At 35.6% G+C, this 20645-nt stretch overlaps 1 protein-coding gene across 2 annotated transcripts; it reads right to left on the reverse strand.

Annotated features, from left to right (window-relative positions):
• Positions 1 to 1503: 1503 nt before the first annotated feature.
• Positions 1504 to 12113, reverse strand: LOC128238885 (RNA-binding protein FUS-like). 2 transcript variants are annotated; one of them, XM_052955202.1, is made up of 7 exons: positions 11954 to 12113; positions 9182 to 9303; positions 8092 to 8221; positions 5632 to 5799; positions 4538 to 4662; positions 3835 to 4028; positions 1504 to 2845 (listed from the first exon to the last, which is right to left on the reverse strand). In XM_052955202.1, exons 1-7 carry the CDS (start codon positions 12036 to 12038, stop codon positions 2458 to 2460), a joined length of 1212 nt encoding a protein of 403 aa, XP_052811162.1. In that variant the 5' UTR covers positions 12039 to 12113; the 3' UTR covers positions 1504 to 2457. The 2 variants fall into 2 exon arrangements, with proteins under 2 accessions (XP_052811162.1, XP_052811155.1); XM_052955195.1 differs by having other exon boundaries at positions 8092 to 8260.
• Between the last annotated feature and the right edge of the window lie 8532 nt (positions 12114 to 20645).

The raw sequence follows: 20645 nt of genomic DNA on the forward strand, positions 1-20645 counted from the left end.
GTCTCATGCATAGTCATTCAAACGTGATGTGTCCCGGGGTATTTGTTCCGTATAACGAAATTGAGTGATATGGTTGCCGACGATGAGATGTATGATTTTTGCTAGGATTGTTGCAGTTGAACAACTACCTTGCAACTTAGTATACACGTATTACTTAAGTCCAGGGACCCTAATCACAAACGTCTTGAGTCTGTGTTTGAGACTCCGGCTAAGAAAAAAAATCTGAAATGCTTCAAAATATCTTTTGAAATAACTATTTCGGAAAAATATGTGTGCCTGGTTGTGAAATATGTTGTTTGTAACAGGACGTTCATTTATTACCATTATTTGCTCCCGTAAGAGCGATTTTATAACACAAATAAAATATGTAAGAGCGATTTAATAACACAAATAAAATATGAAGTTCTGATTCTTGAGTCTCAAATAAAAAACCTTCCTCCAAGACATTCAATGAAACTTTGTACACATGATTCCATTATTCACAAGTCCAGACACAGTCGTTGGCTATCGAGCGAACTAGGATATGAATTAGCGTCGATGTGTTGATCAGCCTTTTTGATTGTAAAGGTGTTGGTCCATTAGTATTTTCAGGGAAGAAAGGTTAACTTGAATATATCTATACTTGGAGTCCCTACCTCACAGTAATTGGTTTTATATGGTCTTAACCAGGATTTAAAGAGGACAGGGTGCTGCGGAAAAGGGACGGCGGACCCCAGGTCTAGAGGTAACACACATGACTGTCAATTTAGGGGTCGCAAGTTCGACTCCCCGCCGCAGCCCTATAAAATACTAATTGTCTTCTGGGAGTGACGCTATAATATGGATCAGTGTGACAGTGCTTTACACTGGTGCACGTTAAATAACCAGGGTAGCTCTAACTAGAGCTACATTCTGTCAGTGACTTGTGCTCCAAAAACCTGACTTATCGGCACGAATGGACCTTGCCCGAGTGCGAGTATAAGAGCAATCGCCGAATTGGCCTGCCCGAGTGCGAGTATAAGAGCACTCGCCGAATGGGCCTGCCCGAGTGCGAGTATAAGAGCACTCGCCGAATGGACCTTGCCCGAGTGCGAGTATAAGAGCACTCGCCGAATGGGCTTGCCCGAGTGCGAGTATAAGAGCACTCGCCGAATGGGCCTGCCCGAGTGCGAGTATAAGAGCACTCGCCGAATGGGCCTGCCCGAGTGCAAATATGAATAACCTCAAATGTATGTACCTATAATATAGTTATACGTTTTAGACAATAGCAACGAAATATCTGAAATTCTTAAGCATTTAATTCTATGAAAACAGAAGGGTACCGGTGTTGGTCTCCATGGGGACAGAAGGGTGATACTGAAAATGCACTTGGTGCAGCACCCTTCCATTACCCTTCAGCTAAAACCCTACATTCTCATCGACATATGTAACAGGCGTATATGACCTTGACCCGTCTTTAAATGTAGAACCCGTTTAATAACATACTTAATGGACTAAGTAGCCCGTAAAAATAACATGGATAAATCATTTTACAAACTTTTATTAAACAAACCATGAAATACAGACTTTAAAACAAGCCACACCATGACATCAACAACGAAGCTTTGCATTTCTCCCCAGCGTATAAAAACATCTGCAAACAATCTGTATTGCTTTAATGAATGCTATATAATTGTCATATGTGACAGATGTCACTTCTTCTTAAATGCGCAGGGAGACGCTTTTACTTTTTTGACTTTCTCGCTCCATAAATAATGTCACACTCTCTCGCATAAACAATAAATTAACGTCACATTTTGTCATGAATATACAAACGCTTTAGGAGTTCGCGCTAAAATGACAATTAAGACAACGGACAACAAAGCGGAAATTAAAGTCTCCATTACTTTAGCAGTTCGTGATGTTTGAAGAATTTATTTGAAAGAAAACGTTAATAAAATGTTGCAATTTTGACATGACATCAGACGAAATGGACGAAAACAATGACGAAACCGGAAGTCACGTGACATATTTCATTCACTGTACTGTAGGTATGCCCATGTTGCCGTGACGCCTGAAATAAACATTGGTTCCGACTTTTTAGAATAAGGAAAGTGTGAAAAATATATGTATATATATATATTTTCTTTTATAAGGTTTATAATCTTGGTTAAAAAATAACTCGAAATAATGAATTGTTATGATGACATTTGCAAATAAATTTCGATCGTACTTTTTCTGTTTATGATAAACATGTTTAGCAGTATAATGATCGATTGAACACATGGATATTCCATGCATTTCATCACAACCAGAATAGTTCGTCTTTCGTTTCATTGTCTTATCACTGTCCTTTAACAAACTAAGTCCATGGAGTCCTAAATTGAATAATAAAAACACTGCAGGAATAATCCACAAATTGCACGAATTTCGCTCATGTTGAATCCATTTCCCGTGTCATTATAATATCCACGTTATGATCCACGTGTTACGTCACAATTATGCGGCTGGGTTAGGGGCGCTACCTCGCGCTGTCTTGGCTGCCTGGTTCTGTTGTTTCATTTGGGCGCGAATCTTTTGCATGTAGTTAACAAACTCGGGTGGTGGTGCGGATCCACCTCCGGTAGATGCACTATTTCCGGTCGCCGCTGGTGGGCCTCGTGGTGGGAACATAGGGCCACCGGGTGGCGGGGGAGGAGACTGCTGGGAAGAGGTAGGGGCCGTGGGGGTCTGAGACTGCTGGTTCATGGAGTTGAGAAGCGCCATGGTAAGCATGGGGTTGGAGGCGCCGCCGCCGCCGCCGCTGCCTCCCTGCATCATCCTCATCATAGCCATCTGCTGCGCCATGTTACCTCCAGCTCCACCGCTAGCGCCGCCACGATTACCTCTAGCGGATAGAAAAAGGCATGCAAGGTGAAAATGTGAGGAACCCAACGCAAGCATAAGTCTTGATCGATACCTAATTCGGCATTATAATGGTCTTTATTATGTTTATTATTTCTATTAATTAAGTTTAAAAACACAACAACTGTGATATAACTATTGCAACAATAAAATAACCGACAAATATGAAAGCATAGAACATGTTATCTGCCCCGGATGTGCTTTCTGGAGTTGCTTATTGAAGTAAACCACAATTAAGCCTATCCATGTGTTGGTAAAATGTAGTAATTGATTTAAGTAATCGATATTCTAAACAAAATCGATTTTTTTCTGAATGGGTGAAAATTTGAGTATGATATTGATACATATTTTCAGACAAAACAATGTAAAACAGAACTTGCGTTGGGTTTTACAAAGATCAATGACAGCATTTCATAACTGACCGTGCGATGTTACATCATGAGTGATGAAACGTAAGCATCATCTACTACAGCATGCATTCCGTTTATATTTATGTGAACGATGACAAAAAAAATCAAATAAAATCTTGAAATATGAAAATCATAAAGTCGTATACAAAGTAAGATGAACTACACTAGACATTGTATACATGTGTTTTTATAACCGAACCTCCGTCTACTGTGCCCTACATTCAGTCGTTTCTGGATATTTTTCATATTTGCAACTACTTGCAAAGACTTAACTCATAGAATCATTCGCTGTCCTTTTTTTGCATTCACAACATACAAATAAAAAAATATTTTTACATTTTGTTTCACTAAGACTATTCTAACATGCAATGCCTAACATAGTTCAGTAGATAATCAGCAGCAGCAGTTAATACACTTAGGTAAGGCTAAATCATATGAACGCATGATAACCCGCAAAAGCATCATCAAGTTTGGAGCCTACTTTCAGCGAAAACAACAATTTTAGTCAAATTGCATGTTCTTTGCGAATTTCACAAAACGTTATAATTATCACACCGCTTACCTAAACTGTGACATCATATTCATCATTGACTGCTGGCTGGTATCGAGGCGACAGCGGGGGCATCCTCGGCACATGTAGAAACTCTCGGGCGTGAAAGGGATCTCCGCAGTCTCACCACAGAATGGCATCATGCAGCCTGTTGGCCTTGGGCACATGGATGCGATCATCATTTGGGTGGTTGTGTCAGGAGCAGTCTGGTGGGGGAAATGGGTTTTTTAACAGGTTGTTTTTACCAATTACGATAATGTGATATGGTAAAGGTTAATACATTTTACTTTGATAATAATGATGAGGATGATGGTGCTGATGGTGGTGCTTGTGCTGATGATAATGATGATGATGATGATGATGTTGATAGTGATGATAGTGATGATGATGATGATGATGATGATGATGATGATGATGATGATGATGATGATGATGATGATGATGATGATGAAGATGTTGTTGATGATGATGATGATGATGATGATGATGATGATGATGATGATGATGATGATGATGATGATGATGATGATGATGATGGTGATGATGATGATGATGATGATGATGATGGTGATGATGATGGTGATGATGATGATGATGATGATGATGATGATGATGATGATGGCGATGATGATGATGATGATGATGATGATGATGATGATGATGATGATGATGATATAGCAAGAGTACGTATATCCACTTCAAGTAAGGAGCGTACCAGAATGCCGTCCCTCTCCAGCTGTACTCGTCCTGTGGGGTCGCTGACGGCGGACATGATCCTCTCTGTGAGTTGCTTCATGGTAAGATACGTCCACATCTGGCCCTGCTGGGCGGGGCTGATGCCTGAAAAAGGGGGTTAGCATTAGCTATCTGTAATATGAATAAGCTTATTATTTCTGAGATCCAACAATGTCATATTTCAATGCCCGTTGAACCCGTATGTTTTGTCTTATTAAAGGGACTAGACACCAGATGATTGCAAATCGCCAAATACAGTATTTTCTCAAAACAATGCTAGAATTGTCAAATTGTCAATACGCGATAAGATGAGGTCGATAATACATTATTTTATATTCTTAAAATAATATTTTGTCGCTTTCTCAGCTGAGTTTACTCGTTCAGATATTTACGGCATAATGGTTTCCAATTTTATAGTGTGCAAAATTAGCATGTGAAAGTCACGTGGTGAGTACAGGTACATATACCGAAGTACTTTTTTGAATTGGAAAAATACGCAAAAAACTTCAAAAGATGCATGTGTCGTAAGCGATGCGAAACATCAGAGCCACGGTTAAGATTCAATGCGTTGTACACAACGATATTATTTTATGTAGACTTTTGACAATTTTCTTTTTCTTCTCGCGGTTGTAGCATGTGCTGTCCCTTTCAAACAACTTTAACTATTATACATGTGTCAATTTGATATGACAAATGCCCTATCGAATCCCATATATCCAAATATAACTACAATGTTCTTAACGCCGCGGTGTTGATATTGACTCTGACTCTGTGTTATATCCTACAACCCTAATATTACAGTCGAACCCCGATGGCTCGAACTCCCCGATGGCTCGAACTCCCCGATGGCTCGAACCCCGATGGCTCGAACTCACATAGACCGGCGAAATATCTCGAGTCTAGAAAAATTCGAGCCTAGCGGGATTGTTTACCTTCATTTTAAATAAATCGGTCCTTAACATCTAGTTCGAGCCCACGAGGAATTCGAGCAAAGCGAGTTCGAGCCAACGGGCTTGACTGTACAACATCATGTATATTTGGTAATTTCATATTGACCTGAAACACTTGACCTACCTGAGCCCATATCTCCCAGCATGCCGGCGATCCGGGAATATATTCCACCGCCTTGTGCTTGGCCTTGGCCTTGGCCTTGACCTTGAGCTTGACCTTGGCCTTGATCCGGGTTTTGGTTCATCATGTTCATCATCATCATCTGTTGCATCAAATCATTACTCATGCCACCTGCAGACAAAAATAAAGGACTAATTCAGAGATTTTATGCTGGAAACAAGTATCGTTTCTAACCTTTTTTTAAAAAAAATACTATTACGTATATCTTCATTTTTTTCTACAGCCACCGAGTAGCAACTATTTAAAATGGCATCAAGTTAACAAACTCGTTTTCATCTCGTCAAAACGACTTAAATTTCTCGTTACAATGACATACGTATCTCGAGATGTTAAGTCGTCTAAACGAGATAGGCAATTCGTTTTAACGAGATAAAAATTGACGTCACGTCTATACTACCGTAAATATCAGATAAACCAATAAAGGGACTCGCTCAAGTTTTGGCAACATAAATATTTTTCCCGTTTATACGAACACTTATATTATGATTTTTTCAATCTTTCATACCGAAATAGCAGAAAAAATACACTTGACGTATAAAAAACACACTGGGTTAAATGGGGAGCGATCACACAACGGTATTGTCAAAAAACATAGAAACCCGAAACTTTATCCACTCGCCCACAGGACTCATACTAAACTGACGGAAATTTAAACCTATATTGAAAACATTGGTAGCATCACAAGATAATGACAATCAACAATCACGCTATGTACAGCTTTTTGTCGAATCAAGACAATATTTGAGCATATAGCAACATTTGTTGAAGTGTTCAAGTAGTCAGTATCTTAGTTTTAAAACTCCTAATTATATGCCACTCTTAATTTCGTAATTAAAAAAGAAATCCGTAAAAGTGCATTTTACTAACCATGGACGAGTCCCTATAAACATAGTTGTGTGAACTCAGGCTGAAATCATTCCATTGCCGATAACGTTGCTGACTCTTTCATCAAAAGGAAACAATTTATACTTAATTTCACAGTATCAGTTAGGGAACATTCTCACTTCAACTTTGAACACAGTATAACACTGTGTAACTATTGAGACAACCCTCGACACAATACTGTGCATTTTGAGACATCCCCTAGCATAACTCTGCGCATCTTTTGAGAAATCTATCTGCATATCTCTACGCAACTTCTGAGACATCCCTTGGTATAACTGTGAGCAACTTCTGAGACATCCCTTGGTATAACTGTGAGCAACTTCTGAGATATCCCTCAGCATAACACTGTGCAACTTTTGCTACATCCCTCAACATAATTCTGTGCAACTTTTGAAAAATCACTCAGCATAACTCTACGCATCATTTCAGAAATCCGTCAGCATAACTCGTTGCAAGTTTCAAGACGTCTCACAGCATATCTCTGCGCATTTTTGAGACATCCCTCAGCATAACACTGTGAAACTTTGAAAACTCCCTTTGTATAAATTTGTGCAACTTTTGAGACATCCCTCAGCATAACACGTAGAGAGCATGGTGCATCTTTATTAAACCTCTTAACATAACAATGCATGAATTTAAGCCTGTCCCACGTTTAAGACATATCTAAGCATAATCTTGTGTGATTTTTAGAAACTTCTCAGCAGGACACTGCATACCTTTTAAGACACTGTCGCCAACAATTTACATCATAGCACTGTTCAACTTTAAAGTTACCTTTACCAAAACTCTTTGTAACTTTTAAGACAACCTTTTACCAGAACACATTGTAACTTTTAAGACAACTTTTTACCAGAACACTGTGAAGCTTTTAAGACAACTTTTTACCAGAACATTTTGTTACTTTTAAGACACCCATTACCCGAACACTTTGTATCTTTTAAGACAACCTTTCACCAGAACACTTTGTATCTTTTAAGACAACTTATTACCAGAACACTTTGTATCTTTTAAGACAACTTTTTACCAGAACACTTTGTATCTTTAAAGACAACCTTTTACCAGAACACTTTGTATCTTTAAAGACAACCTTTCACCAGAACACTTTGTATCTCTTAAGACAACCCTTTACTAGAACACTTTGTATCTCTTAAGACAACGTTTTACCCGAACACCTTGTATCTCTTAAGACAACGTTTTACCAGAACACTTTGTATCTGTTAAGACAACGTTTTACCAGAACACTTTGTATCTGTTAAGACAACGTTTTACCAGAACACTTTGTATCTTTTAAGACACCTCTCGATCAGTATAACACTATTGAACTTCAAATACAACCCTCAGAAGAAAATACTGACTTTTGCAACGTACCTCAATTCAAAACAGGTTTTTTCTTTGCCGACGCCAGTCAGCATAGCATGTATTTAACTTAAAAATATTCATCAGCGTGTATAACACTGCACAGTTTTTTTAGACATCTAATTTTCTTTACTCGCTATTACAAATACATTATTTACTTACCACCGAGTCCGCCACCAGAGAGGAGCATGAGACTGGTGGGGTCCATGCCCATACCGGAACCACCGGCTGACGACGAGCCGGAGCCGGCGCTACCTGCGCTACCTCCGCTCCTGCCCATGTTGGACATCATCTGGGAGAGAGACGAGAGTATGGCTGTGTTAGGACGTCTCTTCCATACAACGAAAGCAATACCTATGTTACAATGATCCCAACCACCATGGTATATGTAGATTGTGAAAGGTCACGTTAGAAATACAGCATCCAGCAGATGCTTTAAAGCCACACAATGTAGGTTGATGAAAAAAAATGAAGTATCATGTGTTAGGTATTGATCTTTAATGATAAAAAAAATGCATATAATTTGTGAACAGATAAAAAAATGTTTTTTTTTAATTAACGTGGTTACGTGGCCACAAATTCCCCTGTTTAAAAGGTGCCAAAATATCGCTGATATGTTTCATCTGTACACAAATTATATGGTGTGTATTTTATCATTAATATGTCTGCAGATTTTTTACAACCATAACCCATCTACATCAATCTACGAACGTGTACATACCATTTCCTTTTATGAAGCCCACCTCGATGTGTAAATGCATTATCTTTGCGTATGCGTGTAATGGTAACCGACTTGGATGATGTATGCAGATAATTGACCATGTAACAATCTGCATATGAAGGTGTTTTAATATATGTCTCATCGTGTTAAAGCTGCACTCTAACAGAATAACTGCTTGACAACTTTAGGTTATTTTTTGTCTTGGAATGAAGCAATTTTGCGTAAATAACAACCAGTGTTATACAACAGTAAACAAATATCAGATCGCAATTTGCAATATTTCCGTCCTAAAATAAATGTTTAATGGCTAAACATCTTTTAAGAAAAATGCATAAAAAATCATTTTTTAGCATAATTACTTGTATAAAAACCTGCGTTTTGGTTTTTGGTCAGCAGTCTTATATCACTGGTTCCCATGCATTTTCGCAAAAGTTTTCTCGTTAAAAAAAAAAAAAACCTGAAAGTTGTCAAAACGTTCAATCTGTGAGAGTGCAGAGGCCCACCTGCAAATGTTTGAACTATGTTATCTACCTGGTACTGCAAGATATCGTTCATCTCCATTCCCATCCCGGGCATCATCGCCATGCCGCCCATCCCTGACATACCTCCCTGACCTAACATCGCCATCATCGCAGGGTTTATCTGGCATAGTGCTGAAACATGATCAAGAACATACGAATATGTGTTTGTGAGTTGTAACTATTGTGACACGGGGTTTATCTGACGTAGTGCTGAAAAGAGTATGGGGCTGCATTCAGACGGAGGTGATAGAAAGGGTACATAGAATTTTTTTAAATGGGTTAAAAAACGACAGCGTGCATTAATATTCGTGCATTTTGTCTCCATGCTCAGAGATAGATTCCGAGATGTGTATATAACAGGTTGACGTGCTACCATGGAGACACATTCATTCTTGTGTTTTTTATAAGGAAATGAATAAAACTTTCAAACTGTCAACTTGCATCGTTTTACTGGAAAAATTCAAATGTAGAAATATTTACGCTAAACTCTGATTTTCCTCTCATAATTTAAATTTTGAACTTAGGTGACAAAACAATATTCATAGACAAGATAGGAAATGTACACAGTGTAATTTTAACGATATTGAAGATGAATTTCAGTTTGTTTTAGTTTGTTGACCATATAAAATGTATATTTATATTCGACAGAATTATATTCATAGATAATCCGAGTATGATAAAATGATGTCAGAAATCCGAGTATGATAAAATGATGTCAGAAATCCGAGTATGATAAAATGTATATCACTACATAATTCTGTTAATAACCCTCTGTTAATAACCCTCTGTTAATAAGATAAACTATTTTATGTACCAATGCTTTAAAACTAAGAGACTTGAATATTTAAAATCACCCTTAAAGACATCCTAACATACAGTACTGTTAAGTAAGTTTTAGTTTTTCCCGATATTGTAAGGCTTGCTTAAAAATGATATTGAAAAATAAAATATGCATGTAATATTTAATATGTATATTTGTTTTTGTATATATAACGATGATCTATATATACTTAAGTTTAACACACATTCTGTTCTGTTCTGTTCTGTTCTGTTCTGTTATCAAGAACATCCGGTTATGTACATGTGTCTTGTAACTATAACGACATGCAGTTTTTCTTGCATAGCTATATTTCACCAAACTCCGGTGTATTCTCTTCAGTGAACAATAACAACAACCGAAAAAGAATAACGTGTTAACGAAAACTTTATTCTTAACCCTTAAATTAAAAGTTCTGCCAAAAAACGGCAACCATTTTATTTGTTTAAACCTTAATTCATATAATGCTCAGTTTAGTTTTTTTTTCATCGTCTCCAATTGAAACCTAGGTAAACGTTCAGGTGCTATGTCAGAATCATATTTTATAGCTGTATATTATATATAAATCTTAAAACCAGTTTCAGAAAAAAAAGAAACGAGCAGAACAATATTACCATTAATGGTACTTGTTTTTGCGGATGCAATTATTCTCCAATTAACATAAACGCCAACTCCTGACAACCTGTCAGATAATCGTGATGCGACAGACACCGCTTGTCACCGCGAGAGATGCGAGGACGAGGGTTTGAACAAAGATGTATTGTTTCAGCAGTATGAGGCTACATCTGTGTAAGTTATAAGCTTTTATAATGTTTGGTGACAAATGTTTGCTAATTGCGTTTTGATAAAGACCTACAAAAAGACTACATAATATAATGCAGTTATAAATGAACATCATAACTTTTCAGGTTAAGATCCAGGAAATGACGTCACATAGGAGCATAACATTTTGACAATACCCCATCCCGCAGGACCATAAATTAAATAGTTTAAAATGTTGGCATGGGGGTATGAGCGAACTCCCCAAACAACATTTTAACAATTTCAAGTCCAAAATTATGATTTTTAGAGCATTTTATTACCATATTTTTTTCTCCGATATTGACACAAAATGTTAACTTAGACAGTCGATTCAAAACCAGACATATAACGATAAACACAGTATGCTGTTGGTATGGCCTTATAAAAAATGGTTATATGCTATTTTTAATGCGTTATATTAGAATTCAATCGATACATATACTAGACGTAGTTAATGCTGTTAATTTTAGTATGACGAATCTATTAAAATAATTAGGACGTTTTATTGAACAAAACAAAGCAAGACAGAACAGTTGCAGTCGCCGAATGTAATCGTTTGCACTTACACAATGGAATTAAATAATTATAAATATACAACTAAAACAAAATCATAGCTTTTTGTGTAACCTTCAATAAATAAAGGTATTGTGATCATTATTATTATCATCATAATAATTATTATTATTATTATTATTATTATTATCATTATTATTATTATTATTATTATTATCTTAAGATTCTGCCAGATAATTTTCATTAAAATACTTGCAGTAAATGACGGAATCAGGATGTACATTTTTTACATTATTTATTGGTTACAGCCTTCTGCTGTGTTATGTAGCGTGCTGCCTTGTAAATGCAATGGAGAATAAAGTCGTTAAAATAACTATCCATGAAGCGACATAATGCTGATATTCAAACGTTTGTAGAATATTGTAGCATGAAACACATCGGAGATTTTCTGTTTTTCTTTAGCAAAATCGGAAAATACATATAGAAATGTTCATTTCAATATATGCACTATTCTACGTCATACAACTTTACAAATAAGGTTTCTCATCCGAAATAAATCCTGTATATATGTACAGCTGAAAGTGCTTTTAAATACATAATTGTATTGTAAGTTAAACAGAACAGTGCATTTTTTGTTATTCCAAAACTCACCCAATTCTAGGCAAAGTCCAAAAGCGAGTATTCCAACAGCGGTCTTCATTTTGTCAAGTTTCTGTGGCAACTGAGCAGTGAACATAGAATGAAAGTGGTTTAAATATACCTCCTTGTCTAACGCAAAGACGTCAAGAAAAACTCATGATCTGTCATGTGTAACGGAGCTGTCAGTACAGTCTATGAATATACTATGAACTATTTGTCTGTCCCGCATATGAAGGACTGGGAAAAATACCTTTTGTGGACAAAAACAATTGCGGTTTTGGGAAAATAGAATACTAGTATCTTGAATCGGAAGCTTTGCTGTGGTCAATGAAAGCATAAACTTTCCGGTAGTTCGCAGTTTCATGTTTATAGTTCGTGATTAAAACGTCAAGATTGAAATATGAACACGACTTACGTAGCAAAAAGTGTACATTCAGTGGTCCTGAACATGCGAGGGTCATTCACTAAACAATGAAACAGAAGCGTCAAACATTTTGTAATCAAACTTTTAAGGGATTTTTTTTTTAAAGTAACGCTTGCATGTACACTTTGGTCTCATGGTCAGGAACTTTGTTTTAACGGGACTTGTTCACGTTTTATATGGTCAGATATTTAAAAGAATAATTTCCTGTAAACAGTGAACGAAATACTAGTAACAATGATAATACATCATCAAAGGTCCAAATATATGATCCAATATTAATAGATAATTATGCACCATAAAGTGCCCTATTTTGCCGAAAAGCGATAGTAACGCTTTCGAAAATAAGATCAAGGCTGGTATTCAATATTTGTCTTAATTGGATCTAAGAGCGATGTAGCTAATCGGATAAATTGCTACTTATAACTGACCAATAGAGTGAATGAAGTCAATAGTGCATGAACCTTCGACTAACTCAAGTTGCATATTTAATTCCACCACAGACTGAAAACTATAAAATTACGTTTAAATGATCATTCACAGGTTTTCTTTTTATATCTAAACGATAAATGATCATGCCGGATTTGGCCAAGAAGTTACGATTGCTGAACTGCCTGTTTACTTTGTATGTATTTCTTTAGACATTTAACCCGTGAAAGCCAACACTTATTTCCAACGGGGTCCTTTGTGTTTTGTTAAAGGGACAGCACGCTGAAGAGACATTGGTGGGAGTCCGGGTGCGATACCCTAGCTGTTTTTCAAAGAGACCCCTTGGTTCTTTTACGTGCTCGGTGTAAAGCACCGATACACGGGGTACAACATTCCTGGGTTAAACCAGTACTGAGTACACCAGTTTTCCAAGCACTAACCTTTAAATGCCGAACGCCAGGCAAGGGAGCTACTTGTACCAATTTTTAACGTATTTTGGTATGACGCGGCCCGGGATCGAACCCACGACCTCCCGCTCCGTAGGCGGATGCTTAACAACTAGGCCATGGAGACGTTTTGACATATAATTGGACTCTATTTGAATAGCACAAAGAATCTTATGTTTTACTATCTAAAATTTACATTTGTCCAGTTTTTTGAAGAGAAAACTTGACGTACTACATGTTGTAAAACTAAAACTTAATCTAATATTGCGCTCTGATTGGATTAGCGTTCTATCATTTAACCAATAGAATTCGACGTTACAATTTATACAATCGTATTACATACTGAATGCCCCTCGTATGTATAATGAGCCAGGTGGTCAACGATAGGTTGTTTTGAAAATTGACGTACGTGGCTATGCATTAATCAAGCCATTGCCGTCAAGGCTATTTTCCGTAAATTACGTCTTTATTTTGTCGCTGTATCCTTGAGAGATGAAAGGAGTTTGGGAACAGCTCAAAGTATCCGATACACAATTACGTGAAAATTTTATTTTCATGGGGGGTATTATTTTGTTGGCTCTGATAAAATAAGAGCAAAAATACGAACAATAACTACAGCTGTCACAAGATGTTACTACATTCATCACAGGATGTGATAAGGGCCCCGTAAAATAGAATATTTGACGTGTGGATGGGGGGCAATTTGATATCATGCTTCAAGTTATACCATAATAACTATGCAAATATGCTCATATATCATAAGTATTTTCTCAGAGATATTTGAATTGTTATTGTATTACATGCATTTTTTTTATATTCAGTGAACTAACTGTGTGTTAAGATTAAAAAGGAGGATTTGATTATCAATGGGCGTGTATGTTTAATGTACAATTGATAACAAAATGAAAAGTCTTGCATTGTAAACATCTTGAAATAATATCAGTATAGTTTTCCTAAAACATTATAAATATCAAGGGAGATCACTTTGGAAATAGGGATCACAAAGTAATGGTTTCAAAAATGGGAACAAAACCATTGCCATTGACTAATTTCAGCTACTCTCTTCAGTGAAGGCTTTGTACAACATATTTTGTCTTAATGTCAAGGGAAGAAGTTTGAGAGTGAAAGGACAGTCATGGTACACAAGTCAATATTGCCATTAACTTACCAATCAATTATTTTTATTTTTTTTATTTCAAAATTTCAATAAAATATTTGAATTATGTTATTAGTGAGGAAATTAATTTTGCTGAGCATGGGTCCTATAAATATGATTCTTGTACAACATACAATATCACATTATTATATATTGATGCTTGATTTTAATCCAAATTTATTCATGTTATAATGAAGAGTATTTCAAGGGAGACAATTATGGAACAGTGGGCCACAGGTTCTTTGAATGCGCAGGCATCAAACTGAAATTGCCATTTTTAATCTTATTTTTTTTTCTTTTTAGCTAATATAACTTTACTATGCTTCAGCATAAGGGAGGCAATCTAGAAACCATAAGGGAGGCAATCTAGAAACCATAAGGGAGGCAATCTAGAAACCATAAGGGAGGCAATCTGGTAACAATGAGTCACCGAGTTATGGTTCCTGTACTACACGCACATTCACATGGCTATAATTATACTAAGGCTTAAGTTTCATATCATTCCTTTGAAAACTTTTCAAGTTATGAGAAAAATAAATGGCAATTAAATTTGCTAAATTGAAGTTTACAGCTATTAATCTGACAAAATTTTAATTTGTGTTACATTATTTGTCACATTTTGTTTTGTTTTACTGTGCGAATCACTGAATTTTAATACGTTTCCAAAGAGTCATAAATCTGTTAGTATTTAAGTTCGAGTTACATAACTTGTCATAAAAAATAAACTGTTACTGAATGGGCAACACTTAATTTGAATAAACAGCCACATTCTTGGTTATATACAAGAGTCATACATCTGTTAGAATTTATGTTAGTCTTACACTAATAGGGGCTCAACAAGAGTCATACATCTGTTAGAATTTAAGTTAGTCTTACACTAATAGGGGCCCAACAAGAGTCTTAGATCTGTTCGAATTTAAGTTAGTCTTACACTAACAGGGGCCCAACAAGAGTCATACATCTGTTAGAATTTTAGCTAGTCTTACACTAATAGGGGCCCAACAAGAGTCATACATCTGTTAGAATTTAAGTTAGACTTACACTAATAGGGGCCCAACAAGAGTCATACATCTGTTCGAATTTATGTTAGTCTTACACTAATAGGGACTCAACAAGAGTCATACATCTGTTAGAATTTAAGTTAGTCTTACACTAATAGGGGCCCAACAAGAGTCATACATCTGTTAGAATTTAAGTTAGTCTTACACTAATAGGGGCCCAACAAGAGTCATACATCTGTTAGAATTTATGTTAGTCTTACACTAATAGGGGCCCAACAAGAGTCATACATCTGTTAGAATTTAAGTTAGTCTTACACTAATAGGGGCCCAACAAGAGTCATACATCTGTTAGAATTTAAGTTAGTCTTACACTAATAGGGGCCATAACAAGAGTCATACATCTGTTAGAATTTAAGTTAGTCTTACACTAATAGGGGCCCAACAAGAGTCATACATCTGTTAGAATTTAAGTTAGTCTTACACTAATAGGGGCCCAACAAGAGTCATACATCTGTTAGAATTTAAGTTAGTCTTACACTAATAGGGGCCCAAATAACTTTCTGTATAATGTACATCTATCATAATTTTACATATTTGTAAACAGCAGGCAATACCCTTTAAAATGGTACCCAAATTACACGGGGTCAGCAGGAACTAGCATATTTGTGGGTCAGATTCCCTAAACACCATTCGAAACAACTCAGCCATTTTCCATAAAAAAACAAACAATTTTGGATGTGTGTGGACGGTAAACATTGGCAGAAATCTTGACCTTTTACTACACTACAAGTAGATCGCGTAGAAATTTTAATTTAGAAGTTGTAATTAATGACTTTACTCTTCGGAATCTTATCTTATACATGTTAAACTACTTAGAACTACTTCTACTGGTGTGCCAGCATACATCCATGCTTGTTTTCGATGGAAAATGGCCGAAGAGTTCCCAATTCCTTAAACACTTGTATATTGTCCATGTTTAAAAAAAACACATGTATCTAGTTATCGCTCTCTTATATATATATATATATATATATATATATATATATATATATATATATATATATATATATATATATATATATATATATACAAGAAGAAGTTCTACATTTAATAAACACAGAGTCATTACATGCACGTTGGTGTTTAGAAAAGCATGCGGTGTGAGGAAACGAAAGACAAAGGTAAACCAATCAATTGATTTACATGCAGGAATTAACTTGCAAATGCAAATCAAATGTCATCATTAAATGAGCACTTAAAAGCGAACAGTAGGTCCATACAAGCAAATTACAAATTAACAACCTCAAGTTTTCATAGTGACTTTAATTGTTAGCAATTTATACAGACTCAGATTAATTTATTTTATCTCCTGTGAGATTCTTATGTCGTACTGTATATATTTAAGTAATTGCATGCAATGTCTGTAGGACATTTACAAAAATGCCATATTCCCCTGTGGGAGAAAATCCAGATACCCAACCCATCCGCTGCTCCTTTGGCAGGGGATCAATATCCCCTGGAATTTCAAAAAATATTTTAACTTTTTTTTCCCAAAACTGCTTGATCAAGGTTTACAGTGGAAAGCATTCATACTATTACGGGTGTAAAATTCAATGAACACACACTATCAGTAGCTTTGTTTGTACCATCAAAGGCCATGTTGACTTAGTCCAATAATTGTTGTAATTTCAGAATGAGTGTAGAGTGTGTTGATGGAATTATTTCATGAATGACAAATAGTGAAAAGATTGTATTATCTTCCTCAGTGCTATTGGAACTGACATAGATGAATCGGCTAAGTCAAGTTTATAAACATTCCAGTGCCGTAAATTCACATTGTCTTATGTGTGTTAATACAATGCTGTGTATAATTATATATACTATAACATTAATGCTATGAATTGCTTGCTAGTAATTTTATAAAATATTATTTATTCTTAACTTGTGTGTATATTAGACCAATAAATAAATGTATGTTAATACTCATTCAGATTTCTGTATTTAGTCTTACAATATAAATGCCAATTTTGCATTTAATTTCGCTGAGTAAAAATCCCCTGGTCTAATATCAAAATCCCCTAAATTCACCTGTACTTCAGACCAAAATCCCCTTGGAAGCCTCTCAGAAATATTGCATATATGCATCTGTTTCCATGGCAATTTGGCTTAAAAATCATTTGTGTGGCATTAAACGTACAAACCAATGAAGGTACATGTTTGGGGGTTTTTTTCAGCTTAAAAAGGGACTGGATTTCGGCCCCGTTCACAATAGTAAAAAGTATTTTTTTTCACAAAAAATGGAACAAAATCTATTTTCAACTCTGACAAGTAAAATTGTACATGTATGTCTAAATGCAGTCTTATTCTCTTAAAATTCATCAAATGAGGGATTTGATTCTTTGTTTGAAATGTGCTACAGTAAATTTACAATTAAGGTATTTTGCTGCAATTACAAATTAAAGGTAACTTAGCCCCATTAGTAAAAAAGGTAGTAAATAAACTCGGGTAAGTATTCCAATTTGGTATAAAATTGAACTTCAAATCACACAGCCAAGCCATAGTGCACCCATATATAGGTGTAGGCAGACCTGTTTAAATTTGAACAGACTAGCAAAGCAAGCTGCGCTGGCATGTTGATGTTTTTAACTGGTGCTGAGTTATGGGCTTGCTACAAATGTCATTGTCATTGAAAGAAAACATACAAAATTTCATCAAAATATCATTTTAGTTTACAGTCAACATAGAAGTTTTTTTGCATAGACAAAACAGACATGCTAATAAACTAGAGCCATCACAGGCTGAACAAGGGCCCCGAATCATACCATATTTGAAAGGGTTTGCAAAGCTGAAAGATGGTTTTATTACTGTAAGCAAAAAAGTTTGTATCTTAAGGGCAATATTTAAGCATAACCGTAGTTCTTAACTTTTCATAAAAGAGCATAAAATTACTGTGAGCAAGTAAAGAGAGTATGAATTTGATATCTTGAACCACTCATATGTTATTAACCAAAACCCATATAACAGACAGACAGACAGGCAGACAGGCAAGCATGCAGGCATGTGCTGTAAATGGAATATAGGTGATATATCATATAATGTTGATACATTTCAACTTATTGTCAAATAGAAATGAATATTCATTAGCTCCAGCATTCCATTTATTAAAATTCCCCATTTTGTGAAAATATTTTTGACTTGTAAAAACAGCAATTTTTTGTAGACTGGATCCGTCTAGAAAGAATGATAAATAATATTAAGTATATCATATGTCAGTTGAAATGAGTTTACCACAGCTAAATGTCACGATGTATTTTAGAGCATGAAAGTACTTTATTCGTATTGTTGTTGATAATTTATGAAAACAAGCAAATTATAGTTATATAGAATGCTTTTTATGCTGGCTAGATATGTAAACAGGAAATTTGAATCATGCCAAGCACGACCTCAATATCCACCACTTCTGTTGCTCCAGGAAGCAACTATAGGCCAAGGCCAACAATGATTGTCAAAAATTGTATTCTACTGTATTTCTAAGAAAGAAATTTTAAACTTTCTTATGACCAGATTTTCAACAAAAAAACAGGTTATTATAATGAGGATGTCATTCGGCAGGATGGTGGTACAATAAGCCCAGACCTGCAAAAATGGTATTTCTAAGAAAGAAATTGCATTTTAAACTTTTCTTAAACAGGTTTTCAAAGAAAGCCAGGTTCTTATTAAAATGAGGATGTCAGTGGGGGTGGGGGGGAGGATTGGTGTGCAGGCAGGCATCAAACATTGGTTTTCACCCAATAACTTATGCTAGCATTGATGGATAGTAAAGAAAGTTGGTGTGTAGATAACTTATGAAAAGAGCTAGCACAGGATTGTTTTTGAACGGGTGGGGGTCAAGGTCAAGGTCACTGTTACTTAAAATGGTTTCCGCCCAGCAACCTAAATTTGAATTAATGGATACTGATGAAAAGTTAGTGTGTAGGTAGCTTTTGTAAAAACCTAGCTTGGGATTGTTTCTGAGGGGTGGGATAAAGATCAAGGTCACTGTTACTAGTATTAGTTTCATCCCAACAATTTTAGTTGGAATGGATGGAAACTAAAAACATAAGAAACATAACTAGTGTAATTTTCAGTAACGTCTCTTGTTGATAAAAGTTAAAATCAAGGCTGCTACTGGTTCCAAACTCATACAAGAAATTAATTGACAATAATTTCTGAAAGCCCATATAAAAGACGCTGCATTGCAGCGCTTCTCATTTTAATTATGATTCTAAAATGTAGTGGAAACACCTAAATGCATCATTCATATAAGACATTCATACAAGACATTCACAGGGGAGCATGCCTCCAACCCGACCACCCTAGCAAGCTGGGCCTTCACATCAATTCTCGTGTAGCTACGCTAAGTAGTTAATAAATGAAAGCTCAGGTAACTTGACATGACAAATGCATCACACACTAAATTTATCTTTACGAGTAAAAACTGGTTTGGTTGTGATTTATACAAGTATACATCCTAAACTGTTTTTCCTTGTTTCATAAACTAAAAGCTTATGTCTTGATTCTTCATGACATGACGCTGAACCACCTTCATTTAAATTGTAATGACTGTTAAAGATCTTTAAAAAACAAGAATCATATGAAATAGAAATGTATGAAATATCACAAAAATTCAAAAATCTTATTCGAAATCATCCTAATTTCTCCCATACAAGTAACAAAACAAGGATTTTTAATTTTTGGCTTAAATCAAAATGATCTATTTTTAGACACAGTTGGTACTTGAGCATATATTTGAGCAGGGCATAGAGACTTAATCATTAATAAACACTTACTTTAACTTAAAGCTGCACTCTCACAAATTTATCGTTTTGACACCTTTATCCAAGTTTTTATCTAAAAAAGTTTTTGTGTGTGATTGAGCCAATTTTGGAGTAAACATTATCAAAACCAGTGCTATAAGACTGCTGAAAAAAGAGCAGATCTCAGTTTATCACATTTACATTCCAAAAGTTATGTTTTATGGCTAAAAGTGATAACATTTTACCAAAAAATTGAGATCTGTTCTATTGTGAGTAATCTTATATGACTGAATTGAAGGCTTTGATGGCAAAAACAACAGATTCTTGGACATGTTTTGTTTTTTTAAAATGTCAAAAATGACAATCTGTGAGAGTGCAGCTTTAAGCATCTAATCAATTCCAGTTCACATATCACTTTTAAAAAAAACAAACACAATACAAACAAATTCACAGAG

Source organism: Mya arenaria, chromosome 1 (genome assembly GCF_026914265.1).
Source record: "Mya arenaria isolate MELC-2E11 chromosome 1, ASM2691426v1".
Lineage (NCBI taxonomy): Eukaryota > Metazoa > Mollusca > Bivalvia > Myida > Myidae > Mya > Mya arenaria.